This window comes from Podarcis vaucheri (genome assembly GCF_965113315.1).
Source record: "Podarcis vaucheri genome assembly, chromosome: 12".
Classification (NCBI taxonomy): Eukaryota; Metazoa; Chordata; class Lepidosauria; order Squamata; family Lacertidae; genus Podarcis; species Podarcis vaucheri.
In genome coordinates, this window is record NC_138750.1 from 39,781,730 (window position 1) to 39,806,349 (window position 24,620).

The 24,620-nt window shown below is 42.4% G+C and overlaps 1 protein-coding gene across 1 annotated transcript in view; it reads right to left on the minus strand.

Moving 5' to 3' along the window:
- The window catches only part of CUBN (cubilin), a gene marked incomplete at its 5' end in the record, with an annotated part of 151,837 nt that overhangs the window by 92,587 nt on the left and 34,630 nt on the right, over nucleotides 1–24,620 (minus strand). Inside the window, 14 exons of the mRNA XM_082194061.1 lie at nucleotides 861–1,021; nucleotides 1,515–1,701; nucleotides 4,765–4,895; nucleotides 5,687–5,903; nucleotides 6,201–6,363; nucleotides 8,280–8,458; nucleotides 10,021–10,180; nucleotides 16,955–17,145; nucleotides 17,241–17,403; nucleotides 18,214–18,395; nucleotides 20,020–20,254; nucleotides 21,040–21,152; nucleotides 22,459–22,645; nucleotides 23,972–24,093. Of these exons, the coding sequence (XP_082050187.1) occupies nucleotides 861–1,021; nucleotides 1,515–1,701; nucleotides 4,765–4,895; nucleotides 5,687–5,903; nucleotides 6,201–6,363; nucleotides 8,280–8,458; nucleotides 10,021–10,180; nucleotides 16,955–17,145; nucleotides 17,241–17,403; nucleotides 18,214–18,395; nucleotides 20,020–20,254; nucleotides 21,040–21,152; nucleotides 22,459–22,645; nucleotides 23,972–24,093 (2,391 nt within the window). The remainder of the gene's footprint in view (nucleotides 1–860; nucleotides 1,022–1,514; nucleotides 1,702–4,764; nucleotides 4,896–5,686; nucleotides 5,904–6,200; nucleotides 6,364–8,279; nucleotides 8,459–10,020; nucleotides 10,181–16,954; nucleotides 17,146–17,240; nucleotides 17,404–18,213; nucleotides 18,396–20,019; nucleotides 20,255–21,039; nucleotides 21,153–22,458; nucleotides 22,646–23,971; nucleotides 24,094–24,620) is intronic.

Consider the following 24,620-nt stretch of genomic DNA (forward strand, 5'->3'; position numbering starts at 1 on the left):
AAAATCAGTGGCTTTGGATGATACCAAGAATGTGGCTGAAGGTTAAGTGGCAGGAGGGCAAGAGGCCAAAGAATCATCACTGAGGAAGGAAAGCTGGGCTGGTAGTAATCAGTAATTTCACTTCCATCAAGAAGAGACCATAAATTTCCCCAAGGGATTGTAGAATTGTAGAATCATAGAATTATTGAGTGAATTTATACCCTGCCCTTTCTCCCAAAGGAGCCTAGTTTGGGGAGGCAGTGTCCCTTTCATCCTAATGGACCAGCAGTTTCATGGCCCCTTCTTGCCACTAGTTATTTACTTATTTGACAGTATTTCCATCAGATGCATCAAGGGGGCATAGGAGGCAATAAAATCAATCTATGAATATCTATAAAACCAAATTAAGAATGTCAATAGAACAGCATTCAATACTGCAATCAATAGCAATTGACAGATTTACACATTTATAAAATGTATACTGTACTCTGCTTTTTCTTTAGCAAAAGCCCAGATGGCTTATGGAAAGGTCACACCATTAATGTAAGAAATTATAGCATGCAACATTCTAAATATTAAAACCCAAAACTATTTCTGCCTGCCTACATTTCCCCCAGCATCTTTAGCATAGGCATAACTGAACCCTGGTGGGCCTCCTTTGGGAGGGAGTACCACCATTGTGGCGTCACCACTGAAGATGCCCTGTTAGCTGTCCTCAGCAGGCAAATGGAGCTGATTATAGTCTCACCCACAGATCCCAATAAGAAAGGCTGAAGAGCTTTATTCGGGAAGGATTTGCCAACAAGATAGAGAAACAAATATCTTTCTCCCTATCTGACGGTAATAGACACCGCTTTCTTTATCTGGCGTTCTAATTTTACCTGTTGATGTTCCATCCCAGTAAGCTGAGAATCCAGTGCTCGTATGCAAAAAATCACTTTCAAACTTTATCCACAGTTTGTTACTCTGGGAGATTGTCATTGGAGGCAACGTTGAGCCGCAGTATTTCCCAAGCAATGGCGATGTCTCGTAACCTCCATCTCTGCAATCAGGAGGAACCGCACAATGATGGTTAAAAGGAAACCCTGCTGTGTGTTCAGTCACCAAAAGAGCTTCAGTGGGTGGGAATGTGGGGCAGGGGTTTTCCTGGGTCAGCTCCCCAATGATGGAATTCAAACTCACTGTCACTGCCCTCTCTGTCCCGTTATGCAGCAGCAATGAAGCTGGAGGGAGGGGAGGTGAGCAGCACAGCCCCACAACTCTGCAGCCCCCCTGGTGTCTCCTTGTTAAAAGGATCAGGTAGCAGTGATGGAAACATGATATGCCTGAGACCCACTGCCAATCACAGTAGACAGTACTGGGGTCAATGGACAATCAGCCTGACCAGGTAGAAGACAGCTCCTTATGTTGCAATGGATATTTAGCGTATGGTGTCCAGGGATAGCGGCTGGAAGAGGGAGCATCTTAGGTACATTACAAGGTGAAGTGGATTCATGAACCTGTAAGATATTACTATGAAGATCTCAGAAACTTGCCTGAGTTCTACGTAATCACTTGAACACCTGGCTCCTTCTTCCAAAGAGAAGTTGGTGAAGTGCAAAGCAATCTGTTTGTTGTTCCCCACGTGGATCCTGTAGATGCATGTCATTCGGTTGGGATAGTGGCCAGGATAGTTTGGAGATGTTAACTCACCGGTCGCCTCCGTGTATTCATGTGAACAGACTTGAAAGGAAATGGAACGAAACAGGCAGGCAATGTTTAAAAGACATTGGAAATCTTGGCCTCATTGAAAAGATCTTCATAGGATACAAAGAGTTAGAAACAACCCCTGTTACTAACCACCACCTCCCCCCCAAAATGAACTATTTTTGCTTGTTCTTTGCTACTGCTTTAAGCTAAAATGCATCTATCAAGACCGAAGATTCAAAGAAGATTTCACCTATTTATATATGACTTACAGAAATTTCATCTAGACAAAAAAAGTTTTTATTAATAAAAATAATAATAATAAACAAGGGATGGTAAGGACTTCATCCTCAGCTCAAACCAAGTTCCTTTCTGCTGTTTTCTTTTCTGCAAGACCAAATCAGGACAGGTTCACATAGCTAGCGAGAGATAATGGCAGGGGCAAAAACAACCTGGGCACAAGGTTCACAGAACACTTGATGTCAGAGCAACCTTCTCTGACCTGTGGCCCTTCCCCAACTTCTCTTGACTCCAGCTCCCATCAGCCCCAGCCAGCCCATCCAACAGTCAGGTGTGATGGGAGGTGGAGATCAAAAACACATAAGCTGCGCTGCAGCCCCTGATCCATCTTGCTGACCTCAGGTGTTGCGTGGAGGTAGGTTTGGGACAAATAAGCTTCAAACAGCAATCCAGTTGGCTAGTGTGCTTAACAGCTGGCAGTCCCACATAGGGAGGAAAGCAGCATTCAAGCCTGGCTGTAACTAGCCCATGATTAATTGAGGCTTGCCTTCTCCCAACAGGGCCGTAGCTAGTGACTGGTGATAATGTCAGGGAAGAGGAGATCTTACTTAGTCCTTGGATTTTGAGTGAGCAAAGGCTGGCAATGAATGTCAAGCTGCGAAATGCTGTGCTAGAGAGAAAACCTAGGCCCTGATTCAAGCATTAAAATATATCCATCTTGTGCAGGCGGAGCCCCAGTTTGAGGTTTCCCATTGCAAAGTAGGTGGGCAGTTCCTATTACAATGTCTTTTGTGAAAATATGTGTTATCCTTCTAGTAACATGTGCATATAGTTATGGGAAAACGTGCTTCTCTCTCTCTCTCTCTCTCTCTCTCTCTCTCTCCTCTCCTCTCCTCTCCTCTCCTCTCTTCTTGAAGAAACCAATTAACTCTAAATTTAACTATTATCTCTTCTGTGCAGTTCTTCCACAGTAAAAGAGGATGGATCTTGAAACCTAAGCAGCGATGATGTGGTTGCCTAATGCCTAGTGCACTTATTTTGTTTAGAGCTGCACAGTGTTCAGAGGAGATTAAAGACAGATGAATATAAAACTAAAAGATCCTGCTTGGCTAATGTCCTTCCATGTAAATTTGTCCAACACTATTACAGTAACTCTTCCTTTTTCATTTCCCAACTGGAACAGAGGTACCCTATTCAGTAACACAGCATCCAGCTCCTAGATTAAATGCTATCCATGTGAATTATAAACAGTGCATGCACAAAGTTTTGGGTTGGTGATCTTTGTCAATAACAGGAAATCGCCTGATGTCTTGGTGCTTTAATTAACCATTAGGAGAAACTTTGTGCTTCCGTCCATTTTCAGTATATCAATTCCAGCTTGCCCAGGGGAGAGTAAAATTGTACTGAGTAGCTGTGCACAACTTTCTCTGCCAGGGTGTGAAGATGGCTAGACCCATCTGGTTTTGATCTCTGCCAGTCCAAGCCAGTCCAAAGCTGGCTCTCATGGAAAGGGCAATAAAAGCTGCTGGAAGCTGAACTGTGTAAACAGCCAGTGGAAGATTAAAACACCATTTTGTTGTCTCTTTCTTATGCATCATTGCGCAACCCAGAAAATTAAAGCTGGGCCATTTCCCTCTCCTGTTCCTCCAGAAACACAATTCAGATCCATTATTTGCCAAGATTCTAATTTTATAAGCTAGATGAAGGGTCTTGCATTGGGCATGATTTTTCTTTTAATTTGATCTCTCCCTGTCAAAAGAGTTTTGCTACTTTCCCCGAGAGTCCTTTTATCCTAATATTTGAAACCTCCAACTCACCCTGCACCCCCCCTACAGAACATACTCTATCTTCTTCTATTATTATTTTCTTGAAGACAATGGAAGAAAATCTCAGCACTTGAAATCCTGCTGGTACTGGCACAGAGTAGCATAATTAACTGACTTAATTTTACCAACTCGGAGAAAAGAAGGAGTCCAAACAAAGACCCTTTGTGGGTAAGTTCAAAAGCAAGCCCATTTAGAAACATTCAGCCACGGACATTTCAAACTGAATCTTTATCCCTCTGCAGCTTGGAGTGAATGCATTTGCCAGGCATGACATTCATTGCCAGCCTTTGCTCACTCAAAATCCAAGGACTAAGTAAGATCTCCTCTTCCCTGACATTATCATCAGTCACTAGCTGCGGCCCTGTTGGGAGAAGGCAAGCCTCAATTAATCATGGGCTAGTTACAGCCAGAGGGACGCGGGTGGCACTGTGGGTTAAACCACAGAGCCTAGGGCTTGCCAATCAGAAGGTCGCGGTCCGAATCCCCGCGACGGGGTGAGCTCCCGTTGCTCGGTTCCTGCTCCTGCCAACCTAGCAGTTCGAAAGCACATCAAAGTGCAAGTAGATAAATAGGTACCGCTCCGGCGGGAAGGTAAACGGCGTTTCCATGCACTGCTCTGGTTCGGCAGAAGCAGCTTAGTCATGCTGGCCACATGACCCGGAAGCTGTACACCAGCTCCCTCGGCCAGTAAAGCAAGATGAGTGCCGCAACCCCAGAGTCGGCCACAACTGGACCTAATGGTCAGGGGTCCCTTTACTTATACTAGTTACAGCCAGGCTTGAATGCTGCATTCCTCCCTATGTGGGACTGCCAGCTGTTAAGCACACTAGCCAACTGGATTGCTGTGTGAAGCTTATTTGTCCCAAACCTACCTCCACGCAACACCTGAGGTCAGCAAGATGGATCAGGGGCTGCAGGGCAGCTTACGTGGCAAACACATCCCCACCCACCCTAGCATCTGCTTCCAGAGGAGCCAGCCTCAGGGAACCTAACAATAACAACTGTCCTGGACACAGTGGTTGTCAAAGCGTACCTGTGGATGAATTCAAGGAAACATAATTAACCGAGAACCCTTCAGAGGCAATATTGCGGTTTGTCACAAAATATAACATCAACGTGTTGCCACCGCTGGTCATAGATGGTGGGACCGACCTCCCACAGTACCTGAGACAAAACAATTATAAAGAGCATAGAATGGACCTGTTAGATCAACCCCCTTTTGAGACCCGTTTTCAAATCCCTACTTAGCCATAACTGGGTGACCTTGGACCAGTCACCAACTCTCTGCCTAACCTACCTCACTGGATGTTGTGGGGATTCGGGGAGGGGAAGAACCATGAGACCATCTTGAGCTCTTTGGGGGAAAGGCGAGATATAAATGCAATAAATAAACAAATATAAAATAACCTCTGGTGGAAAAATGTGCAACCGAGTATGTCACCTCCAGACATTTTTAAAATGTTCAGCTAATATTCTAGCCTTCAAAGTAATAAGGAGCAGAAAAAATGGACTGTTCTGTTTTACCATACCTTAAAGAGGATGGCTGGCAAAGTTATGACGAAGAAAGGACTTGGTATTGATTAAAGTTAGATAGCGGATTATGATGATGACAGTATAATTCGTACCCTGCCCATCTGTGTTGCCCCAGCCACTCTGAAGGGTTTAAAAGTTTGTAAAACAGCTTGATGTGATAGCAGGCTACGTCAAGTACACTTACAATGCAGTCGTATACCTGTTTACTCACAAGTTGCACTGAATTCTATAGGATTTATTTCTCCATACTAGCATGTGTGGCAGGTGCTGGGAACCTTTGGCCCTCCAGAAGTTACTGAACCACAACTCCCATCAGCCTTAGCAAACACTGTCAACGGCAAAGGGATGATGGGAGCAACATCTGGAGAGCCAAAAGCTCCCCACACCTGCTGTATCAGATTGCAGATTTTATATATGCATACCGCCCCAGCGTTGTCATAGTGCTGTTGTCATAGATTTCAAGGTAATCTCTGTTGCAGTTGTAATCAAATTCCAAGTAGAAATACGAAAAGGTCAGACGGATCAAGTAACCAGGCTGAACTAAGATGGTCCATGCACATCTGACACCATGTGGGTAGATCGTTGGGTAGCCAGGACTTGAGATGATACCGTTTGGTTCTGTGAGAGTCCCTCCACATGCTATACCGCAGAGGAAAACAGGGTATTTATCAAGGCATCACAAGGCAGCTATGGAGACAGTTAATAAATCCTTAAAGCAGTTTGATTATAATATACTTTTTTGTTAAAAACTTTCTAACTTTATATAAAAGCATTTGCATTGTGCATTTAAGCTCTTTGTAAGGACTGTACTTTCTACAGAAATAGTGCATTTAATTATACAGTTTAATTGCTTTTCATTACATCAGTCCAGGTAATTTGGTAACAATGGCGGGGAGTCAGAAGGAGAGAGAGTGGGGGAAGGGAGGCAACATTTACCTGCATCCAAAGACTTGTATTCAGCAAGGAAACCGAGGTTTTCAGCAGACGAAGCTCTGAATTTGATATATAGATTGTTACGCATAGATTGAATTACTGAAGGCACAGTTTCGCCACAGTATTTCCCCAAGGAAGGAGCATTCACATTGTTTCCATCTCTGACCTGCAAGGGGGCAAATGTGCAGAACTCGTGAAATAGCTGCCACATTAAGCAGACATAGGAAGCAGGCTTGTACAGTCAGGCCATGTGTCCAGGGCAGCTGTCTAACAGCTCCATCTGGTATGCAGGCTGAGACCCTACCTGCCTGCAGACTGTCTCACCAGAGTGGGGCATGCTTTAGTTATCTCTCGCTTGGACTACTGCAATGCGCTCTACGTGGGGCTACCTTTGAAGGTGACCCAGAAACTACAACTAATCCAGAATGTGGCAGCTAGACTGGTGACTGGTTGTGGCTGCCAAGACCATATAACATCAGTCCTGAAAGACCTACATTGGCTCCCAGTATGTTTCCAAGCACAATTCAAAGTGTTGGTGTTGACCTTTAAAGCCCTAAACCAGGCATAGGCAAACTTGGCCCTCCAGATGTTTTGGGACTACAGTTCCCATCATCCCTGACCACTGGTTCTGTTAGCTAGGGATGATGGGAGTTGTAGTCCCAAAATATATGGAGGGCCAAGTTTGCCAATGCCTGCCCTAAACAGCCTCAGCCCAGTATACCTGAGGGAGTGTCTCCACCCCCATCATTCTGCCCAGACACTGATGTCCAGCGCTGAGGGCCTTCTGGTGATTCCCTCACTGCAAGGTTACAGGGAACCAGGCAGAGGGCCTCCTCGGTGGTGGCACCCGCCCTGTGGAACGCCCTCCCATCAGTTGTCAAGGAAATAAACAACTATCTGTCTTTTAGAAGACATCTGAAGGGAGCTGCCCAGAGTGGCTGGGGAAACCCAGCTGGATGGGCGGGGTATAAATAATAAATTCATCATCATCATCATCATCATCTACACACTGATTGGCAGTGGCTTTCCAGGGTTTCACTCGAAGATTTCAGGGATTGAACCAAGGACCTCCTCCATGCAAAATTGCTCTCTACCCGTGGGCGATGGTCCTTCAGTTACTGTAAAGGTAAAAGGACCCCTGACCATTAGGTCCAGTCGCAGATGACTCTGGGGTTATGGCGCTCATCTCACTTTACTAGCCAAGGGAGCCGGCGTACAGCTTCTGGGTCATGTGGCCAGCATGACTAAGCCGCTTCTGGCGAACCGAAGCAGCACACGGAAACGCCGTTTACCTTCCTGCCGGAGTGGTACCTATTTATCTACTTGCACTTTGAGGTGCTTTCAACCTGCTAGGTTTGCAGAAGCAGGGACTAGGCAACAGGAGCTCACCCCTTTGCGGGGATTCGAACCACCAACCTTCTGATCAGCAAGCCCTAGGCTCTGTGGTTTAACCCACAGTGCCACCTGCGTCCTACTGTAGTGCTACTGTAGTGGAATGTTATTCTTTTCACACTTAAAGGTGACCCTACCTAATCCATGCTTTCCAAAACAATAACAGAACCAAAATGAGGCTCTCCTTCTCTGAATTTTGCAGTGCATTTCTCCATCCAAGCAACGTGTGCAAAAATGCATGTGCTGGAGTACAGTGCACATATTAATGAAAACAACATACCAAAAAAATCATTACATCACGGGGAGGTGTTTTGCAATAATGTGTATAGCAAGCCAAATTGCACAGAAATGTGTGTATTTTAGGAGAAATTCACTGATGAATTTTCATTAGGACTTTCAAAATAATTGCTAACCAATGTGGAAACATGGAGAGCTGTATTTAAGATTGAAAAATAAAAATAAAAACAGAAAATGGACAGATTCACCCAACTTTGAAGTACTCTATTCTGTCTCTCTTTCACTCCTGCCTCCCTCATTTGAACCCTAAATATGTTTCCTCATAATAAAAGTCCCATCAGTTTCACAGGGACTGACACTTAGAATTGAGATCTAAGTCTATTGGTAAAATTGAACTCAATAAACCAACATATATATTTGGGTTTCTTTCTTTTTTAAAAAAAGACACTTCACCTCAACATAATCCAATTCACAACTGCTGATGTTATGAAGCCGAAAGTCAGTGAAGTTCAGAATCACTCGATGGCCTTCTGGCTGAGAGATGATCCACTCGCAGATCTTGTAATGAGACAACGGCCTGGTATAATAGGGTGATCTGATGACACCTTCACCGGACAAAGCTCCTCCACAGGCTGCCAATAGAAATGGACCATTAGTAATTCTACTGATAATACTAGGAAGCAGTTTCAAACCAAGGTGGATAAACATCAATGTTTTTTTGTAATAATTTTTTTTAATTGGATTTTTAAAAATTTAAATCAGGTTTTTAAAATAAAATGCTTTTGGAGGAAAACTCTTTCTAAAGATAGTTTTCTATTTAAGTTACATTATAGTCCAAAGGCTATTCATCAGGAAAAAGGATTTGTTTTAATTTTTTCATGTATGCTAAAACTCTGCCTAAGTTTTTTTTAAAGAATTTGTTTAGCCACATCAGTTAACAAACATGGATACATATGCTATAATGTTATTGTTTTAGTTAAATAAATTGTTTAAATTAAAGAAAATTTTCTTCTTCCAATAAAGTACAATAAAGTACAGCAGAAAAGTTGTCCAAATATAAACAGTTAACTTATTAAACCTCACAATAATTTCATAATTATATGTATGTATTTCTAATAGTATACCCAAATCAGTAATTTTTTTATATAACTGTAAAAACTACTCTGAAAATTTATTATCCCAAAAATGAAACCTTCACCTGGTTGTAAATATTAAGATTATACCAGCAAGGATGAGTCTTTCTGTAAAAAATATATGATTTAAATCAAATCTTACTGACTAGTGATTTATATTGCGATTTAAATCAATTTGATTTAAATCAAATCCACCCTGGTTCAAACCAAACAAAACTACTGATCCAAGTTCAATATTGTACACACTGACTGGCAGTGGCTCCCCAGGGTTTCAGAGAGAAAACTCTACCTAGACCTGCTAAAGATCAAACCTGGGTCCTACTGCATGTTCCATCGCGATGCTACGACCTACCTGGGATACTTATAGCTACTATAAGTCCATAGTGTGCTCCATCATGATGATGTGTGAGAACCTGGCAATGTCTTCTCTTTCCCCTATCAGCTTTATTTAAAAGTAACTGAAACCTAGGAAGCTGCCTTATACTGAGTCAGACCATTGGTCCATTAAGCTCAATATGACCTACCTGGCTGGCAGTGGAGCTCCAGAACTTCAGGGAGAAGTCATTCCCAGTCCTACTTGGAGATGCAAGTAATTGGACCTAGGCCAGCGGTTCTCAACCTGTGGGTGCCCAGATGTTGTTGGACTACAACTCCCATCATCCCTGAGCTCTGGCCTTGCTAGCTAGGGATGATGGGAGTTGTAGTCCAGCAACATCTGGGGACCCACAGGTTGAGAACTGCTGACCTAGGCCCTTCTGCATGCAAAAGCATATGCTCTACTACTGAACTACAACTCTTTACCACATCTCAGGTTTGTCCATGGAATTTCACTTTAGAATTGATTAATAAATCTTTAGAGAGATTGACTAACGAAACCTGAATTCGCTCCATCAGAGTTTTTCTCGTGTCTAGTCCTATAACAACCAACAGACACCACTGAGTTCTATGGGAGAAAATACATAACGGCCCACCCCACAGGTGGGTGTTGCACAGGTAAGGGATAATAATTTGCTCCTGGGTCCAAGTGAGGACTCACGACATTTATAAACCGTCTCCCTTACCGACATCATAAACAGCCCTGAAGCTAGATCTTTGTACTGAGGTATCGGACTTGAACTTGACCCAGAGGTTGTTGCCGTGGGAAGTGATAGCCGAAGGAAGTGTATTGTTGCCACAGAACTTGTTGATTAAGGGGTCCATCTCCGTGTCACCATCCCGGACCTAGGCCACAAAAGAAAATGAAACCACTGAAAAGGTAAGTATCAACCAGAACCAAGTTTTCAAGGGAATGGCTGGGTGTGTCCCAGACCAATGCAAATGCCAGGTCAAGAAACAACAGCATTCAAACACACCTGCTGCTTACCAAACTGGTGACTCCTATATTGGCTGCTGAAGAAGGTAGAAAGGTGATCTTAATCTTTGCATGTAAGCTGTTAAAGATCTGGCAACCCCTCCTCTTAGTCCCTCTGAATCATTCACAAGTCTCTAGTGGCTAGAGGAACCATCCACAAGTTAGATGGTGTTATTTTAGATATGCCTGCCCCAGTGCTGGATTCACGTGTAAGCTAAAGAAGCTATAGCTTAGGGCCCCACTCTCTCGGGGGGCCCCAAAATATTTAAAGGAAAAAAACACCTGGATGTACATTTCCAAAATATAAGATAAAAAACCAAATAAAATAAAACCTACACACAGCAACAGTGTTTTGTGTTGTGTAGGCTCCTATGATGTAAGTAATGGGCCCCGCCTGCCAGCCTGCGTCCTAAAATATCACTGGTTTGCTCATTTCTATGTCAATTACTTTGATAAAATACATATTTTGTTATGTGCAAATAGCTTTAGATACCTGTTAGGTCCATAAATTACCACATAGCATATATTCAATACAAAAAAAGTGACAATTTGTTGTTGACAAAGGACAGCTGGATATATAAAGGGCCCCATTACCTTCAGTAGCTTAGGGCCTCATCAAACCTAAATCTAGCCCTGGCCTGCACCCTGCCACACTCTCCATGAAAGCCTTAATGAAAGAAATGATGAGAACGGAGAGGAAATACCAGAACACACCAATAACACAGGACCTCATCTGGCCCTAGTTCGCTCAGGGCTAAACTAGCCGTGATGGCAGCCACGGGATTGGTAATTGTGTGTATGCCTTTCTAAACATAAATCTATTGGGATGGGATCCAGAGCACACAACTACCACTGGGAGAGGTGTGGCGGGGAGCTGTTAATGCTTCACCCACACACTGTGGTTCTGATCCAAACTGGACATACACCACTTACATTGTGGGAATGGGAAAAGCTTCCGCTTGCTCCAACTGCACATAGATCCAGACTGAGGCAACAGCATGGGGCAGAGAGTTCAAGCTCCTGCCCCCTGCTCCATGTCAAAATCCTGTATCACAGGAGAAGCCTGCAATCTATTAAAAAAAAAAAAGAATCACACATTTGTGTATGCCACATTTGTACTAATGGACCAGTCTCCAGTGGAAATGTGCTAAACCTTTGCCTTGGGGTAGAATGCAACCTGAAAACAGTGGAAGGATAAACCACCTTAATCTCAGTTCACAGCTGTTAATAGATTTCTGATTTATTTTAAGCATGCTGGTATAATGTGACCCATAAAGTCCTGCATAGCCAGGGACTGACATACCTGTATAATTTTAATCCTTAGGCTAGTATCAGATTGACCTTTCTGCATGAAATATCCTGCTGTCACGGTAAGATATCTGAGCAGCACCATCTTCTTAGTGATCCCAGGCACTAAGGGCTGTTCTCATGTGTTTTCAATTAAAAATATGCCGTGTCACATTTCTGAAACATCTGTGTGCCTCCATTATACTGAACTGCAATTAGACACAGCTTTCTGGAGTGCATTTAAATGTGTCTGTGACAATGAAACTGAAGGAAGAAGCCACTTAAGAATAGCTGGCGTACACCATATAGAGTGGCATGTACACACAATGTACAATATAATCCATAGCACATGCACTTGTGCATGGGATTCCCCTCTAAATAGGGAGGTATATATAAAAAGTACCATACAAATAACTTGCTGTTGATAGCGCCGGCACGCTCTGGCTGAAAAAAAGCACCGGTTATATTCGGTCTTTGTCGAGCATTTATTCTGATTTGTTTGAAGGAAGGTTATATGATGACAAGCATTCATCTCGATCTCATTTGTGGGGTGTTTATATGTCTTTCCATTAATCATTTGTTTGTGCCAAACTTTTCAGTGCATTTCTGCATCACTTTCCTAACAGCAAAAAGTCTGGGTTTCTTCTTAAAGTGGATTTGCTCTGCTGTGGGTGGCAGAGCATTAAATCTAATTGCAGAAACCTAAATTGACAATACACACTTGAGCCTCTCTTGAAAAAATAGTGACAGTCTGGAGGTACCCCACATGACCTGCATAATAGCCTTTCAATGAACTTTCATGGAAAGGAAAACAACAGCAAGAAACATCTCCCCATCTCTCGTTAGGATGCTTTAGAGCAGTTCCAGTATTGGGTTGTTAGCCATTTTTTATAGTGTCCTGTGCTTCCATTCCTCAGCTGAGTGGATGTGCAAGGAATCAGGGTGCCAGGAGTTGCCAAAGAAATGCAGACACATCAGAACAATGCTACACTTCCAGCATTTGATCGCCAAATAACAAGGTAAATGCTTTGCTGAATTAACACAAAGTGATTGGGCCTGGCAGAAACAGTTTTGTTCCTCTTGTTGCAGCGGATTTCACTGCCGTTTTGCCAGCAATTAGGGGAGGGAATTATGAGCCCAAACAAACAGAAGCTGTCTGTTTTCATTACACACCAGGCTTCCCCCTGATTTGGAAATTAATTACACTTCGTTCCAACCAATGTCAAAGGAAGGAAGGAAGGAAGGAGAAATGTTATTACAGCAACAAGCCAAAGCTGTAGATAACAGTTCAGTTTATATTAAAGATAGTCCACAGGAACCCTTTCTCATTTTTCTACCCTCAAAAGGCAAGTTTCAAGCTATATAAAGACAAATGAGTCAGCTGATCCCCTTATGATGGCTGAGACCCAAAGAGCCTGAAGCGAGAGGTTTTCAGTAGCATGGGGAAATTTTTGACTGCTGTTTTTGAACAGCTGTCCTGATGCCACATAGAAACTAGATGTGGAAACCCCTTCTAGATTTTTTTACTGGAATTTAAAGTCTTTATTTTATTTTAAAGACCACCTCAACTCTTTTGGATATACTTTAGAATAAGAGTATATTAATAAACTAATTCATATTCAGGAAAAAGCTAGTTAATCATACACACAAAAAGTGCTTGGCCGCCAAGATTTGAAATTATATTATCATGCAGCTTGCTTAAAGGTAAAGGTAAAGGTACCCCTGCCCGAACGGGCCAGTCTTGACAGACTCTGGGGTTTGTGCGCCCATCTCACATCTATAGGCCGAGGGCCAGCGCTGTCCGGAGACACTTCCGGGTCACGTGGCCAGCGTGACAACGCTGCTCTGGCGAGCCAGAGCCGCACACGGAACGCCGTTTACCTTCCCGCTGGTAAGCGGTACCTATTTATCTACTTGCCCCCGGGGGTGCTTTCGAACTGCTAGGTTGGCAGGCGCTGGGACCGAGCAGCGGGAGCGCACCCCGCCGCGGGGATTCGAACCGCCGACCTTTCGATCGGCAAGCCCTAGGCGCTGAGGCTTTAACCCACAGCGCCACCCGCGTCCCTGCAGCTTGCTTAGGATGGATTAAAGACTGGGTCATGCTAAGTAATACAGAGATTCTAGACTTGGAAGGATGGAACAACCGCTATGGTTGGCATGCCTACCTAGTTTAAGATAAGGTGGCCGTAAATAAGGACTTCCTGAAGCATATAATCAGGAAGTCATTATACAAGGTTTAGGCGAATCACCAATGGCTCTTAGAACCAAAGATACCCTGGTGGGTATCTCCCTTAGAAGTTGTAGCCATGAAAAAGCAAAATATGGGAAAGGGTTGGCCAACATATGAACAGCTATTAGTTAAAGAGCAAGGTGATGTAAGATTAAAACCCTATAAAGAAATTAAGAATTATTGTAATAGTTGGCTACAATAATAGTTGGCTACAATATTACAAAGTAGTGCACCGTTTTAAAGAAGACAAAAAAATTGGATTTGAATAGAAAACATCAAAATTACAAAACGAACTCCTATAACCAAATAAGAGACTAATATCGAGAATGTATAGTTTATTCCTGGAATGGGAACTGAAAGATGAAATAATAAAAGAAACAATGATAAAATGGTCACAAGATCTAGGCCAGACAATTTACGTAGCTAGATGGAGAACTGATATAAATTTTACAGCTTGCAATTTGATAAAAGAAAATACAGTGGTGCCTCGCAAGACGAAAATAATTTGTTCCGCGAGTCTTTTCGTCTTGCGATGTTTTTCGTCTTGCGAAGCACGGTCCGTCGCAACTGCGCCTCTTCAAGCGGCTTTAAGAAAAAAGTGCAAGACGTTTTCGTCTTGCGAAGCAAGCCCATAGGGAAATTCGTCTAGCGAAGCAACGCAAAACCGAAAAACCCTTTCGTCTAGCGAGTTTTTCGTCTTGCGAGGTATTCGTCTTGCGGGGCACCACTGTATAATGAAGATGTTTTACTGCTGGTATCTCACTCCAATAAAATTAGCAAGTATTTATTTAAAAAAATCAAATCTCTGCTGGAAATGTAAATCAGAGGCAGGGACTATGTACCATTTGTGGTGGGGCTATAAGGTAGTCAAACAATTTTGGACATTGGTACATCAAGAGCTTACAAAGATATTCAAGAGTTCAATTTCTAAAAAACCGGAAGCATAATTGCTTGGCTTAATAACTAGTGACATCCCCAAGGACAAAAAGAATGTATTTCTTTACGCAACAGCAGCGGCCAGATTATTAGTGGCAAAAAATTGGAAAACAGAAAAAAATATCAGAATGGAGAGCTAAAATCTGTGAATTTGCTGAGATGACAAAATTAACAGCAATAATTAGGGGCTGTTCAAATTTTAAAAAATCAACAGAGTGGGAGGAATATATAGAAAGATTAGGATTTAGAACTTAAATTTAATATGCAATAGTAAACCACGGAAGGAGACAAGACGTACTATAATATATATGGAATAATAAATATAAACTTCGGTTAACACAAGAGGAATAATATTGTGTAAAGAAGATCACACATGGGTTAAGGGAAGTAACGGGTATGGGGGGAGGGAGGTATTGAGGCGCATCTAGAAAACTATCAAGGTTATACTGGTATATGTGACCTAAGAGGTTAAAATGATGGAGTCGAAAGGAGGAGATTAATATTAACGAAGAGCAAAACAAGGGATTTTGTGAAAAATCTGGCACAATTGAAAGCATATGAGATATGCTCTTGTCTATTTGGGTTATTATGATTGTAAAACCTTCTGATGTTAAAACTGTATAAAATTTATAATGATAAAGAAAATATATCAAAAAAAAGTGCTTGGGCATGTGTATAAAAGAATACTGAATGTCATTTTAGCCATCTACACACACACACACACACACACACACACACACACACAAACTTTAATCAGTAAAGTACCGGTGAATAGAATTTAAGTTAGCTAAGTTGATTATATCTAGAACCAAACACCATTTCCCTATAAAGCAGTTGCTAAATTGGGGGTCAGTTGTAGCCTTAGCTCAGGTGTGGGGAAACTTTGGCCGTCTTCAGATGTTGCTGGACTACAACTCCCATTATCCCTGACCATTGCCCATGGTTTCTGGGACCGATGGGAGTTGTAGTCATCAACATCTGGAGATGTTCCTCACACCTGTTTTAGTTGATGTGAAATCATTTCCATAGTTAAGATTTCCCAGATCTTGTCTTATCTTCCCTTTGATAGTTGCAATTCTTGCAATTCTTAGTTTCAAGAGAAGTTTCTGTGGAGGGAGAAGTTTCTCCTCGAGGGAGGAGAAACAAATCTACAGCCCTATAGATTCAGGGAAGAAATTACATAATTATTTGAATCTGGCCAATATATATTTTGGACCCTATATTACTGTTGGCTGTTTTAGCACCTGAGAACCATGACCCTTTTATACTTCTTTAACAGCTTCTGTCCTGCTGGGTCAGGCCAAAGGCCCAACTAATCTAGCATCCTGTTATCACAGTGAGCACCCAGATTCCTGGATGCAATCATCACTCTCCCCACTGGTGATTCCCAGCAACTGGCATTCAGAGGTAAGGAGCATAGCCATCATGACACTCCATTCTGTGCTGGGAGAAGCTACTCCTGGTGCAATTCTGCCTTCTATGCACCTCTTAAAGGCTCAGGACCCTTTGCAGAATACGGCTCTGGCAAAACAAACTCACTGAGCAATGCTTATCCTTATCTTGTATTTGGCACACTGCAATTTGAGCGCTCAATCGTACGGAGATGATAAAGAGTCAGTCTTATCATAGTTATGTTTCTGTGCTGATCTACCTTTGCCTTTTTTGATTGCTCATAACTTGTCATCTGTGGCTTTTGGACCCTAATGAAGTTGAATGTCTATTTCCTTGCATATCCTAAGCTAGAAACTCTTCTCCACCATTTTTTTTGGTGCAGAGACATTCTGCTTGAATAGATCTCCTATCACTTTCAATGTCTTTTTTAAAGTATCATGAGCCCCTTCAAAATATATCAGGACCACGGACCAGAGGGAGAAGGGGTTACCCAGAAGGTTGCTTGCCAGTAACTCCTAAGGTACCCATTTGAAGGTATTCCTTAATGGTGCAGATAGGGTTGATTTCCATCAGGAAAGTATTGCAGGGGAAAAGGAATAAACCACCTCTCCTCCAGCATGCCATAATCTCACCCAAACCAGAACAATCCCCACCACAATTGTTTTTTAAATAGATGTTAAAAGAAGGGGAATCCAGTCACATCTTTAACAAATGCCTCATCTCATTTGGCCCATCCTCCTCTCCCTCCTCTCAAAGCCAACCTTCCAACTCTACAATTTGATGATTCTATCAAAGTCACCTCAACGTAGTTCCAGTTGCAGCTGGGATGACTGTCCAGCTCCAGGTGTGTAAAATTGAGGATCATTTTTTCACCAGGTGGTTGTCGGATGATGTAGATACATTGCCTGTTGTTAAGGTAAGAATTGGGCCAGTAGGGGGACATGATAACCCCACTGCTGCCTGTATAGTTTCCTCCACAGTTGGGATCCGCTGCATTGATGAAAAAGAAAAGGTTACTCAAAACAGCATCTGTGTGCCCTGTGAAGAGCTGCAACTGTAGACCCAGTATGCAAAAACACACTTACCGGTTGATGTTGTATATGTGATATGGAAGCCTCTGTCACTATTAGAACCATCGGAATGGAAATGAACCAAGCCATATGGGCCGGTGGTTTGAAGAGGAGGTGGCAACACTGAGCTGCAATATCTTCCAAGGAGGGGATCTTGAGGGAGGAGACCATCTCGAATCTAAATAAAAGCACCAATCCACATATTGCTATAATGTCACACACACATGCACTTTATGGGGTGGACGTAATCCAATTTATAGTGGCCTCAATGAAACCTCGTTAATTTAAATCCCATTGATTTTTTGGGTCTGCTCTAAAAGCACGACTAAGGCCACATTCACGCCATGCATTTAAAGCACTATGTTATGACTTTAAACAGTCGTGGCTTTCCCCCAAAGAATTCTGGGAGCTGTCAGTCTAGCATCTACAGTCGTACCTTGGAAGTTGAACGCAATCTGTTCCAGAAGTCCATTTGACTTTCAAAACGTTCGAAAACCAAAGCACAGCTTCTGATTGGCTGCAGGAAGCTCCTGCAGCCAATCAGAAGCTGCAGAAGCCGTGCTGGGCATTCAGCTTCCCAAAATAGTTCACAAACTGGAACACTCACTTCTGGGTTTGCATCATTCGGGAGCCAAAACGTTCAAGAACTAAGCTGTTCGAAAACCAAGGTATGACTGTATTTGAAGTTGAAATTTATTTAAGCTGCTTATTTGGACCACTGAAGTCTTTATGCAGGTGTTTCTGACTAAATAATGGTTAAAACTGGATTATGCTGGCCTATCAAGGAGAATTACCTCTCCCCACATATGGCAAAGTTTCTAATTTTTAAGTGTTTTCGACTGCCATTTTATGCACACTTATCTGGAAGTAAATCCCATGGACCTCTGTGGGACTTACTTCTGAGTAGAAATGCATAGGACTGCACCAGTAATCTTCTATCCAAAGCAGTATGTGTTATGAATAACATTTTTCTTCTAACAGATTTTACCTCCAGGTAGTCCTGGCTGCAATTATCATGGTGCTCAAGACTCAGTGTGCCAAAAGCAAACGTGATGAGGAGGCTGGGATTGGTTGAGATGATCCAGTAGCAATCCTTGTTGGGAGGGTAGTTACCAGGATAGCCAGGTGAATTAATTGAGCCATAAGTACCAGTCAGTTCACCACCACACACTAAGGGGGAGACAGAAAAATGGGGGATTCTTATTTACATTTTTCACCCCAGGGAGAAAAGCCACTTGTCCTACTTTGAAACAGACAACCCTCTATTTGTGAGAGGGCAGTCCTCTCTTTGAACGTGCCCTCTGTTTGAAGGGCTGTCTGTTTCAAGGTAAAGTACCAGAAGCGTATTGAGAGCAGGGCCCTGGATGCTGTCCCTTGATTGACAGCAGTCACACAGGTCACCATCTTCCTCTCTCTGGGGAGTTGAATCACATTTCTATTCATCTCACCAGGTGGGGAAGACAGTGACCAAGTGACCTGTGTCACTAAATTTGCTAATTGTTGGTAAATTTGCATCTAGAAATGGAAATTAGCACAGGCATTCTTTAACCTGCACATTTGTGTCCTCATACGTCCTCTTTTTTGGGTGGAACATAGTGGCGTATTTCCTCTTTCTTCAGTGATAAATATGTGGCTACACTAACCACAAGTCATGTGCCCTGAAAACCAGACATCTCAAGACTTCTTGCACCAACCTGAGATGGCATTGTAGCTAGCAGAATAAGCTCTGGGGCATATGATTTTTGAGGGTGCCTGAAATCCTTAGTAAGCACTCAGATACCCTGAGAAGTGAAATACCCCAGGGTCATAGACACCCAGAGTACTCTCAATGACATCACTAGGTTGTGGGTTGTTTTTTGTTGTTTTTTAAAGAAAACACTTATGCACTGCTGCCCATTCCAATATAAACCAAGCGACATCACTCTTCATTTCATATTCAGCTTATAGGCATAGAATAACACATGTTAATCATATATGACACACACAAGGCTTCCATGTTATTTCCGAACAGGGAATGCATAATATGCAATGTTTTCCTAAAGCAGCAGAATTAGAAGCTATGCATTTTGCTTGGAATTAGTAAACTGTTCATCTGTGAACATAACTAGCTTTACAAAAAACAACAAAAAGCTATTTTAAAACAAATGTTTTCAAAATGTGGACTGCTGCCTTCAGCTCTGCTTCATTCAGGGCTCATCCACACAGGAATTTAATGCAGATTTGAAGCAGCATGTGTCTTAATCCCCCCCCAGCATTGCCCAAATGCCATGCTTCTTATCTAACTGGCAGCCCGTACTTCCCCAGCATTAAATTTGGATTTTCCCAATTCAGGGATAACCTGATAAAGGAAGTAAATCCAATATAAAGCTACATGTTACCGAATGTACCAACACACAATGCAATGAAGTGCATTGTGTGTTGGTACATTAAAAAACCTGTCTTTTTAAAAAAAAAACTTTAATTTTTTTTATTTTAAATATATATGTCTACGTGCACAGCTAAATAAATAGCTGCCCACATGCCCACAACAGACTTTAGGTTTCCAGAACTCGTAGAGTGGGGAAATACTAATTGAGGGGAGGGAAGAACAACACTCAGCACATGCATCTCATTAAGCAATGCTCAGTAATGTGGTAGGGAAACCTCAAGGCAGATTCCAGAGACATACAATTGAAAGGGCTCACATGTGGGCAATGGCACACAAACGCACACACGGGAAAACTGACTCCCATCTGCATCAATGCCCTAGTGCTGTGGGCACAGTCTTACTCGTTTTCATGCACCACCATCTTACCCGGCTGCCGGGACTCCCAATGAACTGTAAACCCTCGTGCATTCATCATGTGGTCAGAATAGAGCCAGAAATACAAAGAGTTATGGCTGCTGAAAAGCTCTTCTGGGGGAGAAGACCCACAATATTTCCCCAGCACGTTTGCTGAAGCCGACTCTCCATTGTGAATCTGGAGAAAGCCTGACCTGCAGCTGATACTCTCCTCCAGCTGGAAGACTGGAAATGTGATCCACAGGATCTAGCAGGAAAGAACAGAGAGATTCATTTAATTTGCTTGTTTTTTCTATCCGTGGACTATGAGAGCCTCGGCTGAAGGCTGATTAGATATTGTTTATACAGTTACACTGTGCAGATTAGATAGCACACCTGTCCACACAGTCATATGTTTGCCAGAACATCTGGAGGTGCTCATATAATTTCCTGACAAACCCCAGAGCAGGCAGAAGGATTAGCTATTGTGAAAGGTCAAAGGAAGAGATAAAGAGGTGGATATACACAGAAGTTGACCAGGGAATCTAATACCAGACGCTCCAAACTATTTTGGTAACCTGATAGCTATTCTGGATTTCATATTATCCCATTTCAACAGGGACACTGAATTCCTCCCAGAAGCTTGGGAGTCCCAAGACTGAACATTCCCCACCACTGCTTTAAATTTCTCAAAGACAGGACCGGTCAGGTCTTAGGCTTGCAGAATCTACATTGATTTATACTAGAACTCCAGGAGACATGAACCAGACCCGGGTGAAAAAGAAAGACCCTCAGAATAAAGCCAAGAAATAACAGAACAGAACTGAGATGCCATCTTCATAAACATCTGCTTCTGGTTCCCCCACTGCCCCAGTTTTCTTCGTAATTTGGGGTGGGGTAGTCATTTTGTTGCTGCCATTGTTAAACAACAGAGTCAGAATTCCTTGCCGATCTACTTCCACCCAAAGATCTACCTTCTGGACTCCCTTGCCCTAAATTTTTTTTTTGTTTTGGCTGTTATGCTCTTTCACCCCCAGGTTGTGCAGCTCTTACCTTGTCGTTTGTAGTCCGAACCACCCAGGCGCAGCTGACCGGCTGATTATATTGCTCAGTGTGATTAAGGTAGCTGAATGAGCCCGACAGGCCTGAAAGTGACCCACCACACGCTGCAGGTATGGAAAAGAGTAAGTAAGTTAATATCAGAAGTTCCTTGAAGGAAATGAGAAATACCTATCAGGATACCTAAAAGATCATCTCATCTCTTACCTAACTAGTCACTGCCCTTTGCAGGAGAAGACCTCCTGTAGATATCAGGTCCCTTCTGTACAATGAAGAAATAGGGTCTTTGGTGTGGTGGCACCTGACCTTTGGAATTCCCTCCACTTACATACCAGACAGGTGACATATCTATTGCCTCTTTGGTGCCTGTTGAAGACCTTCCTTTCTCAACAAGCTCTCTTCAACAGATCAAAATACAGTATTTGGCCCCCATCTGCACTTCTGGGCACAATTCAAAGTGTTGGTGCTGACCTTTAAAGCCCTAAACAGCCTCGGTCCAGTATACCTGAAGGAGCGTATCCACCCCCATCACTCAGCCTGGACACTGAGGGCCAGCTCCAGGGGCCTTCTGGTGGTTCCCTCACTGTGAGAAGTAAAGTTACAGGGAACCAGGCAGAGGGCCTTCTCGGTAGTGGCGCCCGCCCTGCGGAACACCCTCCCAACAGATATCACAGAAATAATCAACTACCTGACTTTTAGAAGACATCTGAAGGCAGCCCTGTTTAGGGGAGTTTTTAATGTTGGATGTTTTATCGTGTTTTTAGTATTCTGTTGGGAGCTGCCCAGAGTGGCTGGGGAAACCCAGCCAGATGGGTGGGGTATGTATGTATGTATAAAATAATGATAATAATAATAATAATAATAATAATAATAATAATAATAATAATTTTATTACATTTAAAGCAGTATTATACCATTTTAAACAGTCATGGTTTCCCCAAAAGAATCCTGGGAGCTGAAGTTCTTTAAGGGTGCTGAGAGTTGTTAGGAGATGCTTATTCCCTTCACAGAACTACAATTCCCAGAGTTGATTGTTAAACCACTGTGAGAGTTGTACTTCCGTGAAAAGAACAAGGATCACCTAACAGTTCTCAGCACCCTTGCGGTCAAGCAGGGATGCAAAGATACACTGTACAGTCTGAAAGCTGTTCAGGACAAGAAGCTAGGTCTAGGTAAGCAGCTTTAAAGGACTAGTTGGAATTCTGTTTCCCATTGATCGCTGCTAAGTTGACAGCTGCAATGCCACCCTCTGACCACCTGCAGTGGGTGGAGCTAGAGCGCATCAAAGAACAGCTTCCTTCTTCAGACAAACTGCCACAATGGCACAGATCACAAGGCACCCACATCCTGCTGCTAGGGCGTGCCGTTTAGGATCTCTGAGTGCCTTATGACGTTCATTTATGGGGAGCTTGCCTTGTTGGGGTGTCTGGCATTGAGGTCCAGTCCAACTGCTTGTACATTCACAAGAGTAGCCATTCACTGCATCGGTGCAACTTCCTCCGTGCTGGCAAGGATTGCTGGAGCACTCGTCAATGTTTTCTGTACAGTTGGCACCTGTCCAGCCAGGATGACACTCACAGATGTAGCCAGAGACTGTGGTCTGCAGACATAAAACCAAACAAAAGAGAAACCAAACACATATGAGTCTACTACTACCATAACCTAGAAGCAGTTTCAAGGTACTTCAGACCATGTTGAACAAGTTTTGTATGCATGGTTGCTATATGCTTAATAATAATAATAATTTTTGCGCCCCATCTTTCCTTCTTTAGGAGCCCAGGTTGACATGCAGCAATCAGAATATATAAAAACCATCATTAAAATACAGTGGTGCCTCGCAAGACGAAATTAATCCCTTCTGCGAGTCTCTTTATCTTGCGGTTTTTTCGTCTTGCGAAGCATGGCTATTAGCGGCTTAGCGGCTATTAGCGGCTTAGCGGCTATTAACGGCTTAGCGGCTTAGCGGCTTAGCGGCTTAGCGGCTATTAATGGCTTAGCGGCTTTAAGAAAAAGGAAACAAACTCGCAAGAACTCGCAAGACGTTTCGTCTTGCGAAGCAAGCCCATAGGGAAATTCGTCTTGCGGAACGACTCAAAAAACGGAAAACTCTTTCGTCTAGCGAGTTTTTCGTCTTGCGAGGCATTCGTCTTGCGGGGCACCACTGTAGTAACTAAAGCCTGTGCAAATTCTACTCAGATTTGGCTTTTCGGACACCACTGCAAATAGTGTAATATTCAGCAAAAGCCAGATCCATGCTGAATTTAGACCAGTGGTTCCCAACCTTTCAACCTGGGCAAAATTTGATATACTGTATATTAGGAGAAATTCACACTGAGCTGCAGATAAACCTTCACACGAGGAATTTTTTTAAAAAAAGTAAATCAATTTGCAACTCCCACCCTTATAATAAATTGCCATTTTAATGCACATTTCTCCTAAAATATCATTTTTGTTAATGTACACATTTTTGCAGGCATTTAAAAACATAATATGCATTTTGTGTGTTATTTTCAAATGATATTAATAAATAATAATAATAATAATAATAATAATAATAATAATAATAATAATATCACATGCATTCCTATGCAAACTTTCCTCCAATATATTCATTTTTGGTTTGCAACGATATTACAAAATTCAGAGAAGTGCAAACGTCAAAAGAGAGCCAAGTTTCAGTTCACATGTTGTTTCGAGAACTGTGAACTCGGTAAGTTCACATAAAATGAGAATGAAGTCAAATTTCTCTTCATCCTTACAGTTTAACATAAGAATTTATAGACATCCTTTTTAGCAATACAACAGCAAAGTCATGTGTTCTTAGATGTTATGAGCCAACACGTAACTTGATCTTCTTAAAGCTTAATATCATAATAATTCATGACATCTAAAATCATATGCTTTTAACATAGCAATGAACACTTACAAGACACACTCCATTTAGACAAGGGTTTTGCGTTTGGCAGATAGTGCTCAATGCAACACATCCACTGGGGCCATAGCCACTCCCAGTGTATCCAGCTGGGCAGATACAACTAGGCAAAAGGCCTGCAAAAATAAGAAGAAGAAGAAGAGGAGGAGGAGGCAAAATAATCAAAGCTATGAATGTCACCATAATTTGATATTAATCATGTTGAACACCCCTGTTTCAAAAAACTTCTTTATCAGCAGCAAAATCTTCAAACGATCCACTGTAGTTGGTTTTTTTAAGTTGTGACTTACAAATAATTTAAGATGCAGTCCTCTGATTTAAGTCAGTTTACTTAAACTAACCTGGCTTGAAACCCATACGCTCAAGAGACATGGCAGTGCCTGTAACCAACAACGATTTAAGCAACAGAGTAAAATAAAAGCCCTATTTTTAAACAACAACAACAACCTTGATGTAGGCAATATTTTCTGGCTGTTTAGTCAAGCAAAAGCTGTTATAGGGATTAAGTGCGTAGTGATGTTTGGGGAAAACCCATTTCAATTATTAGGCTAAATATAATGGCTTGTTTACTCAATCCTTTTTTACAGGGATTAGCCCCAGTTAAAAATCTGATTCAATTACAAAGCATTGAAATTCCTGATGT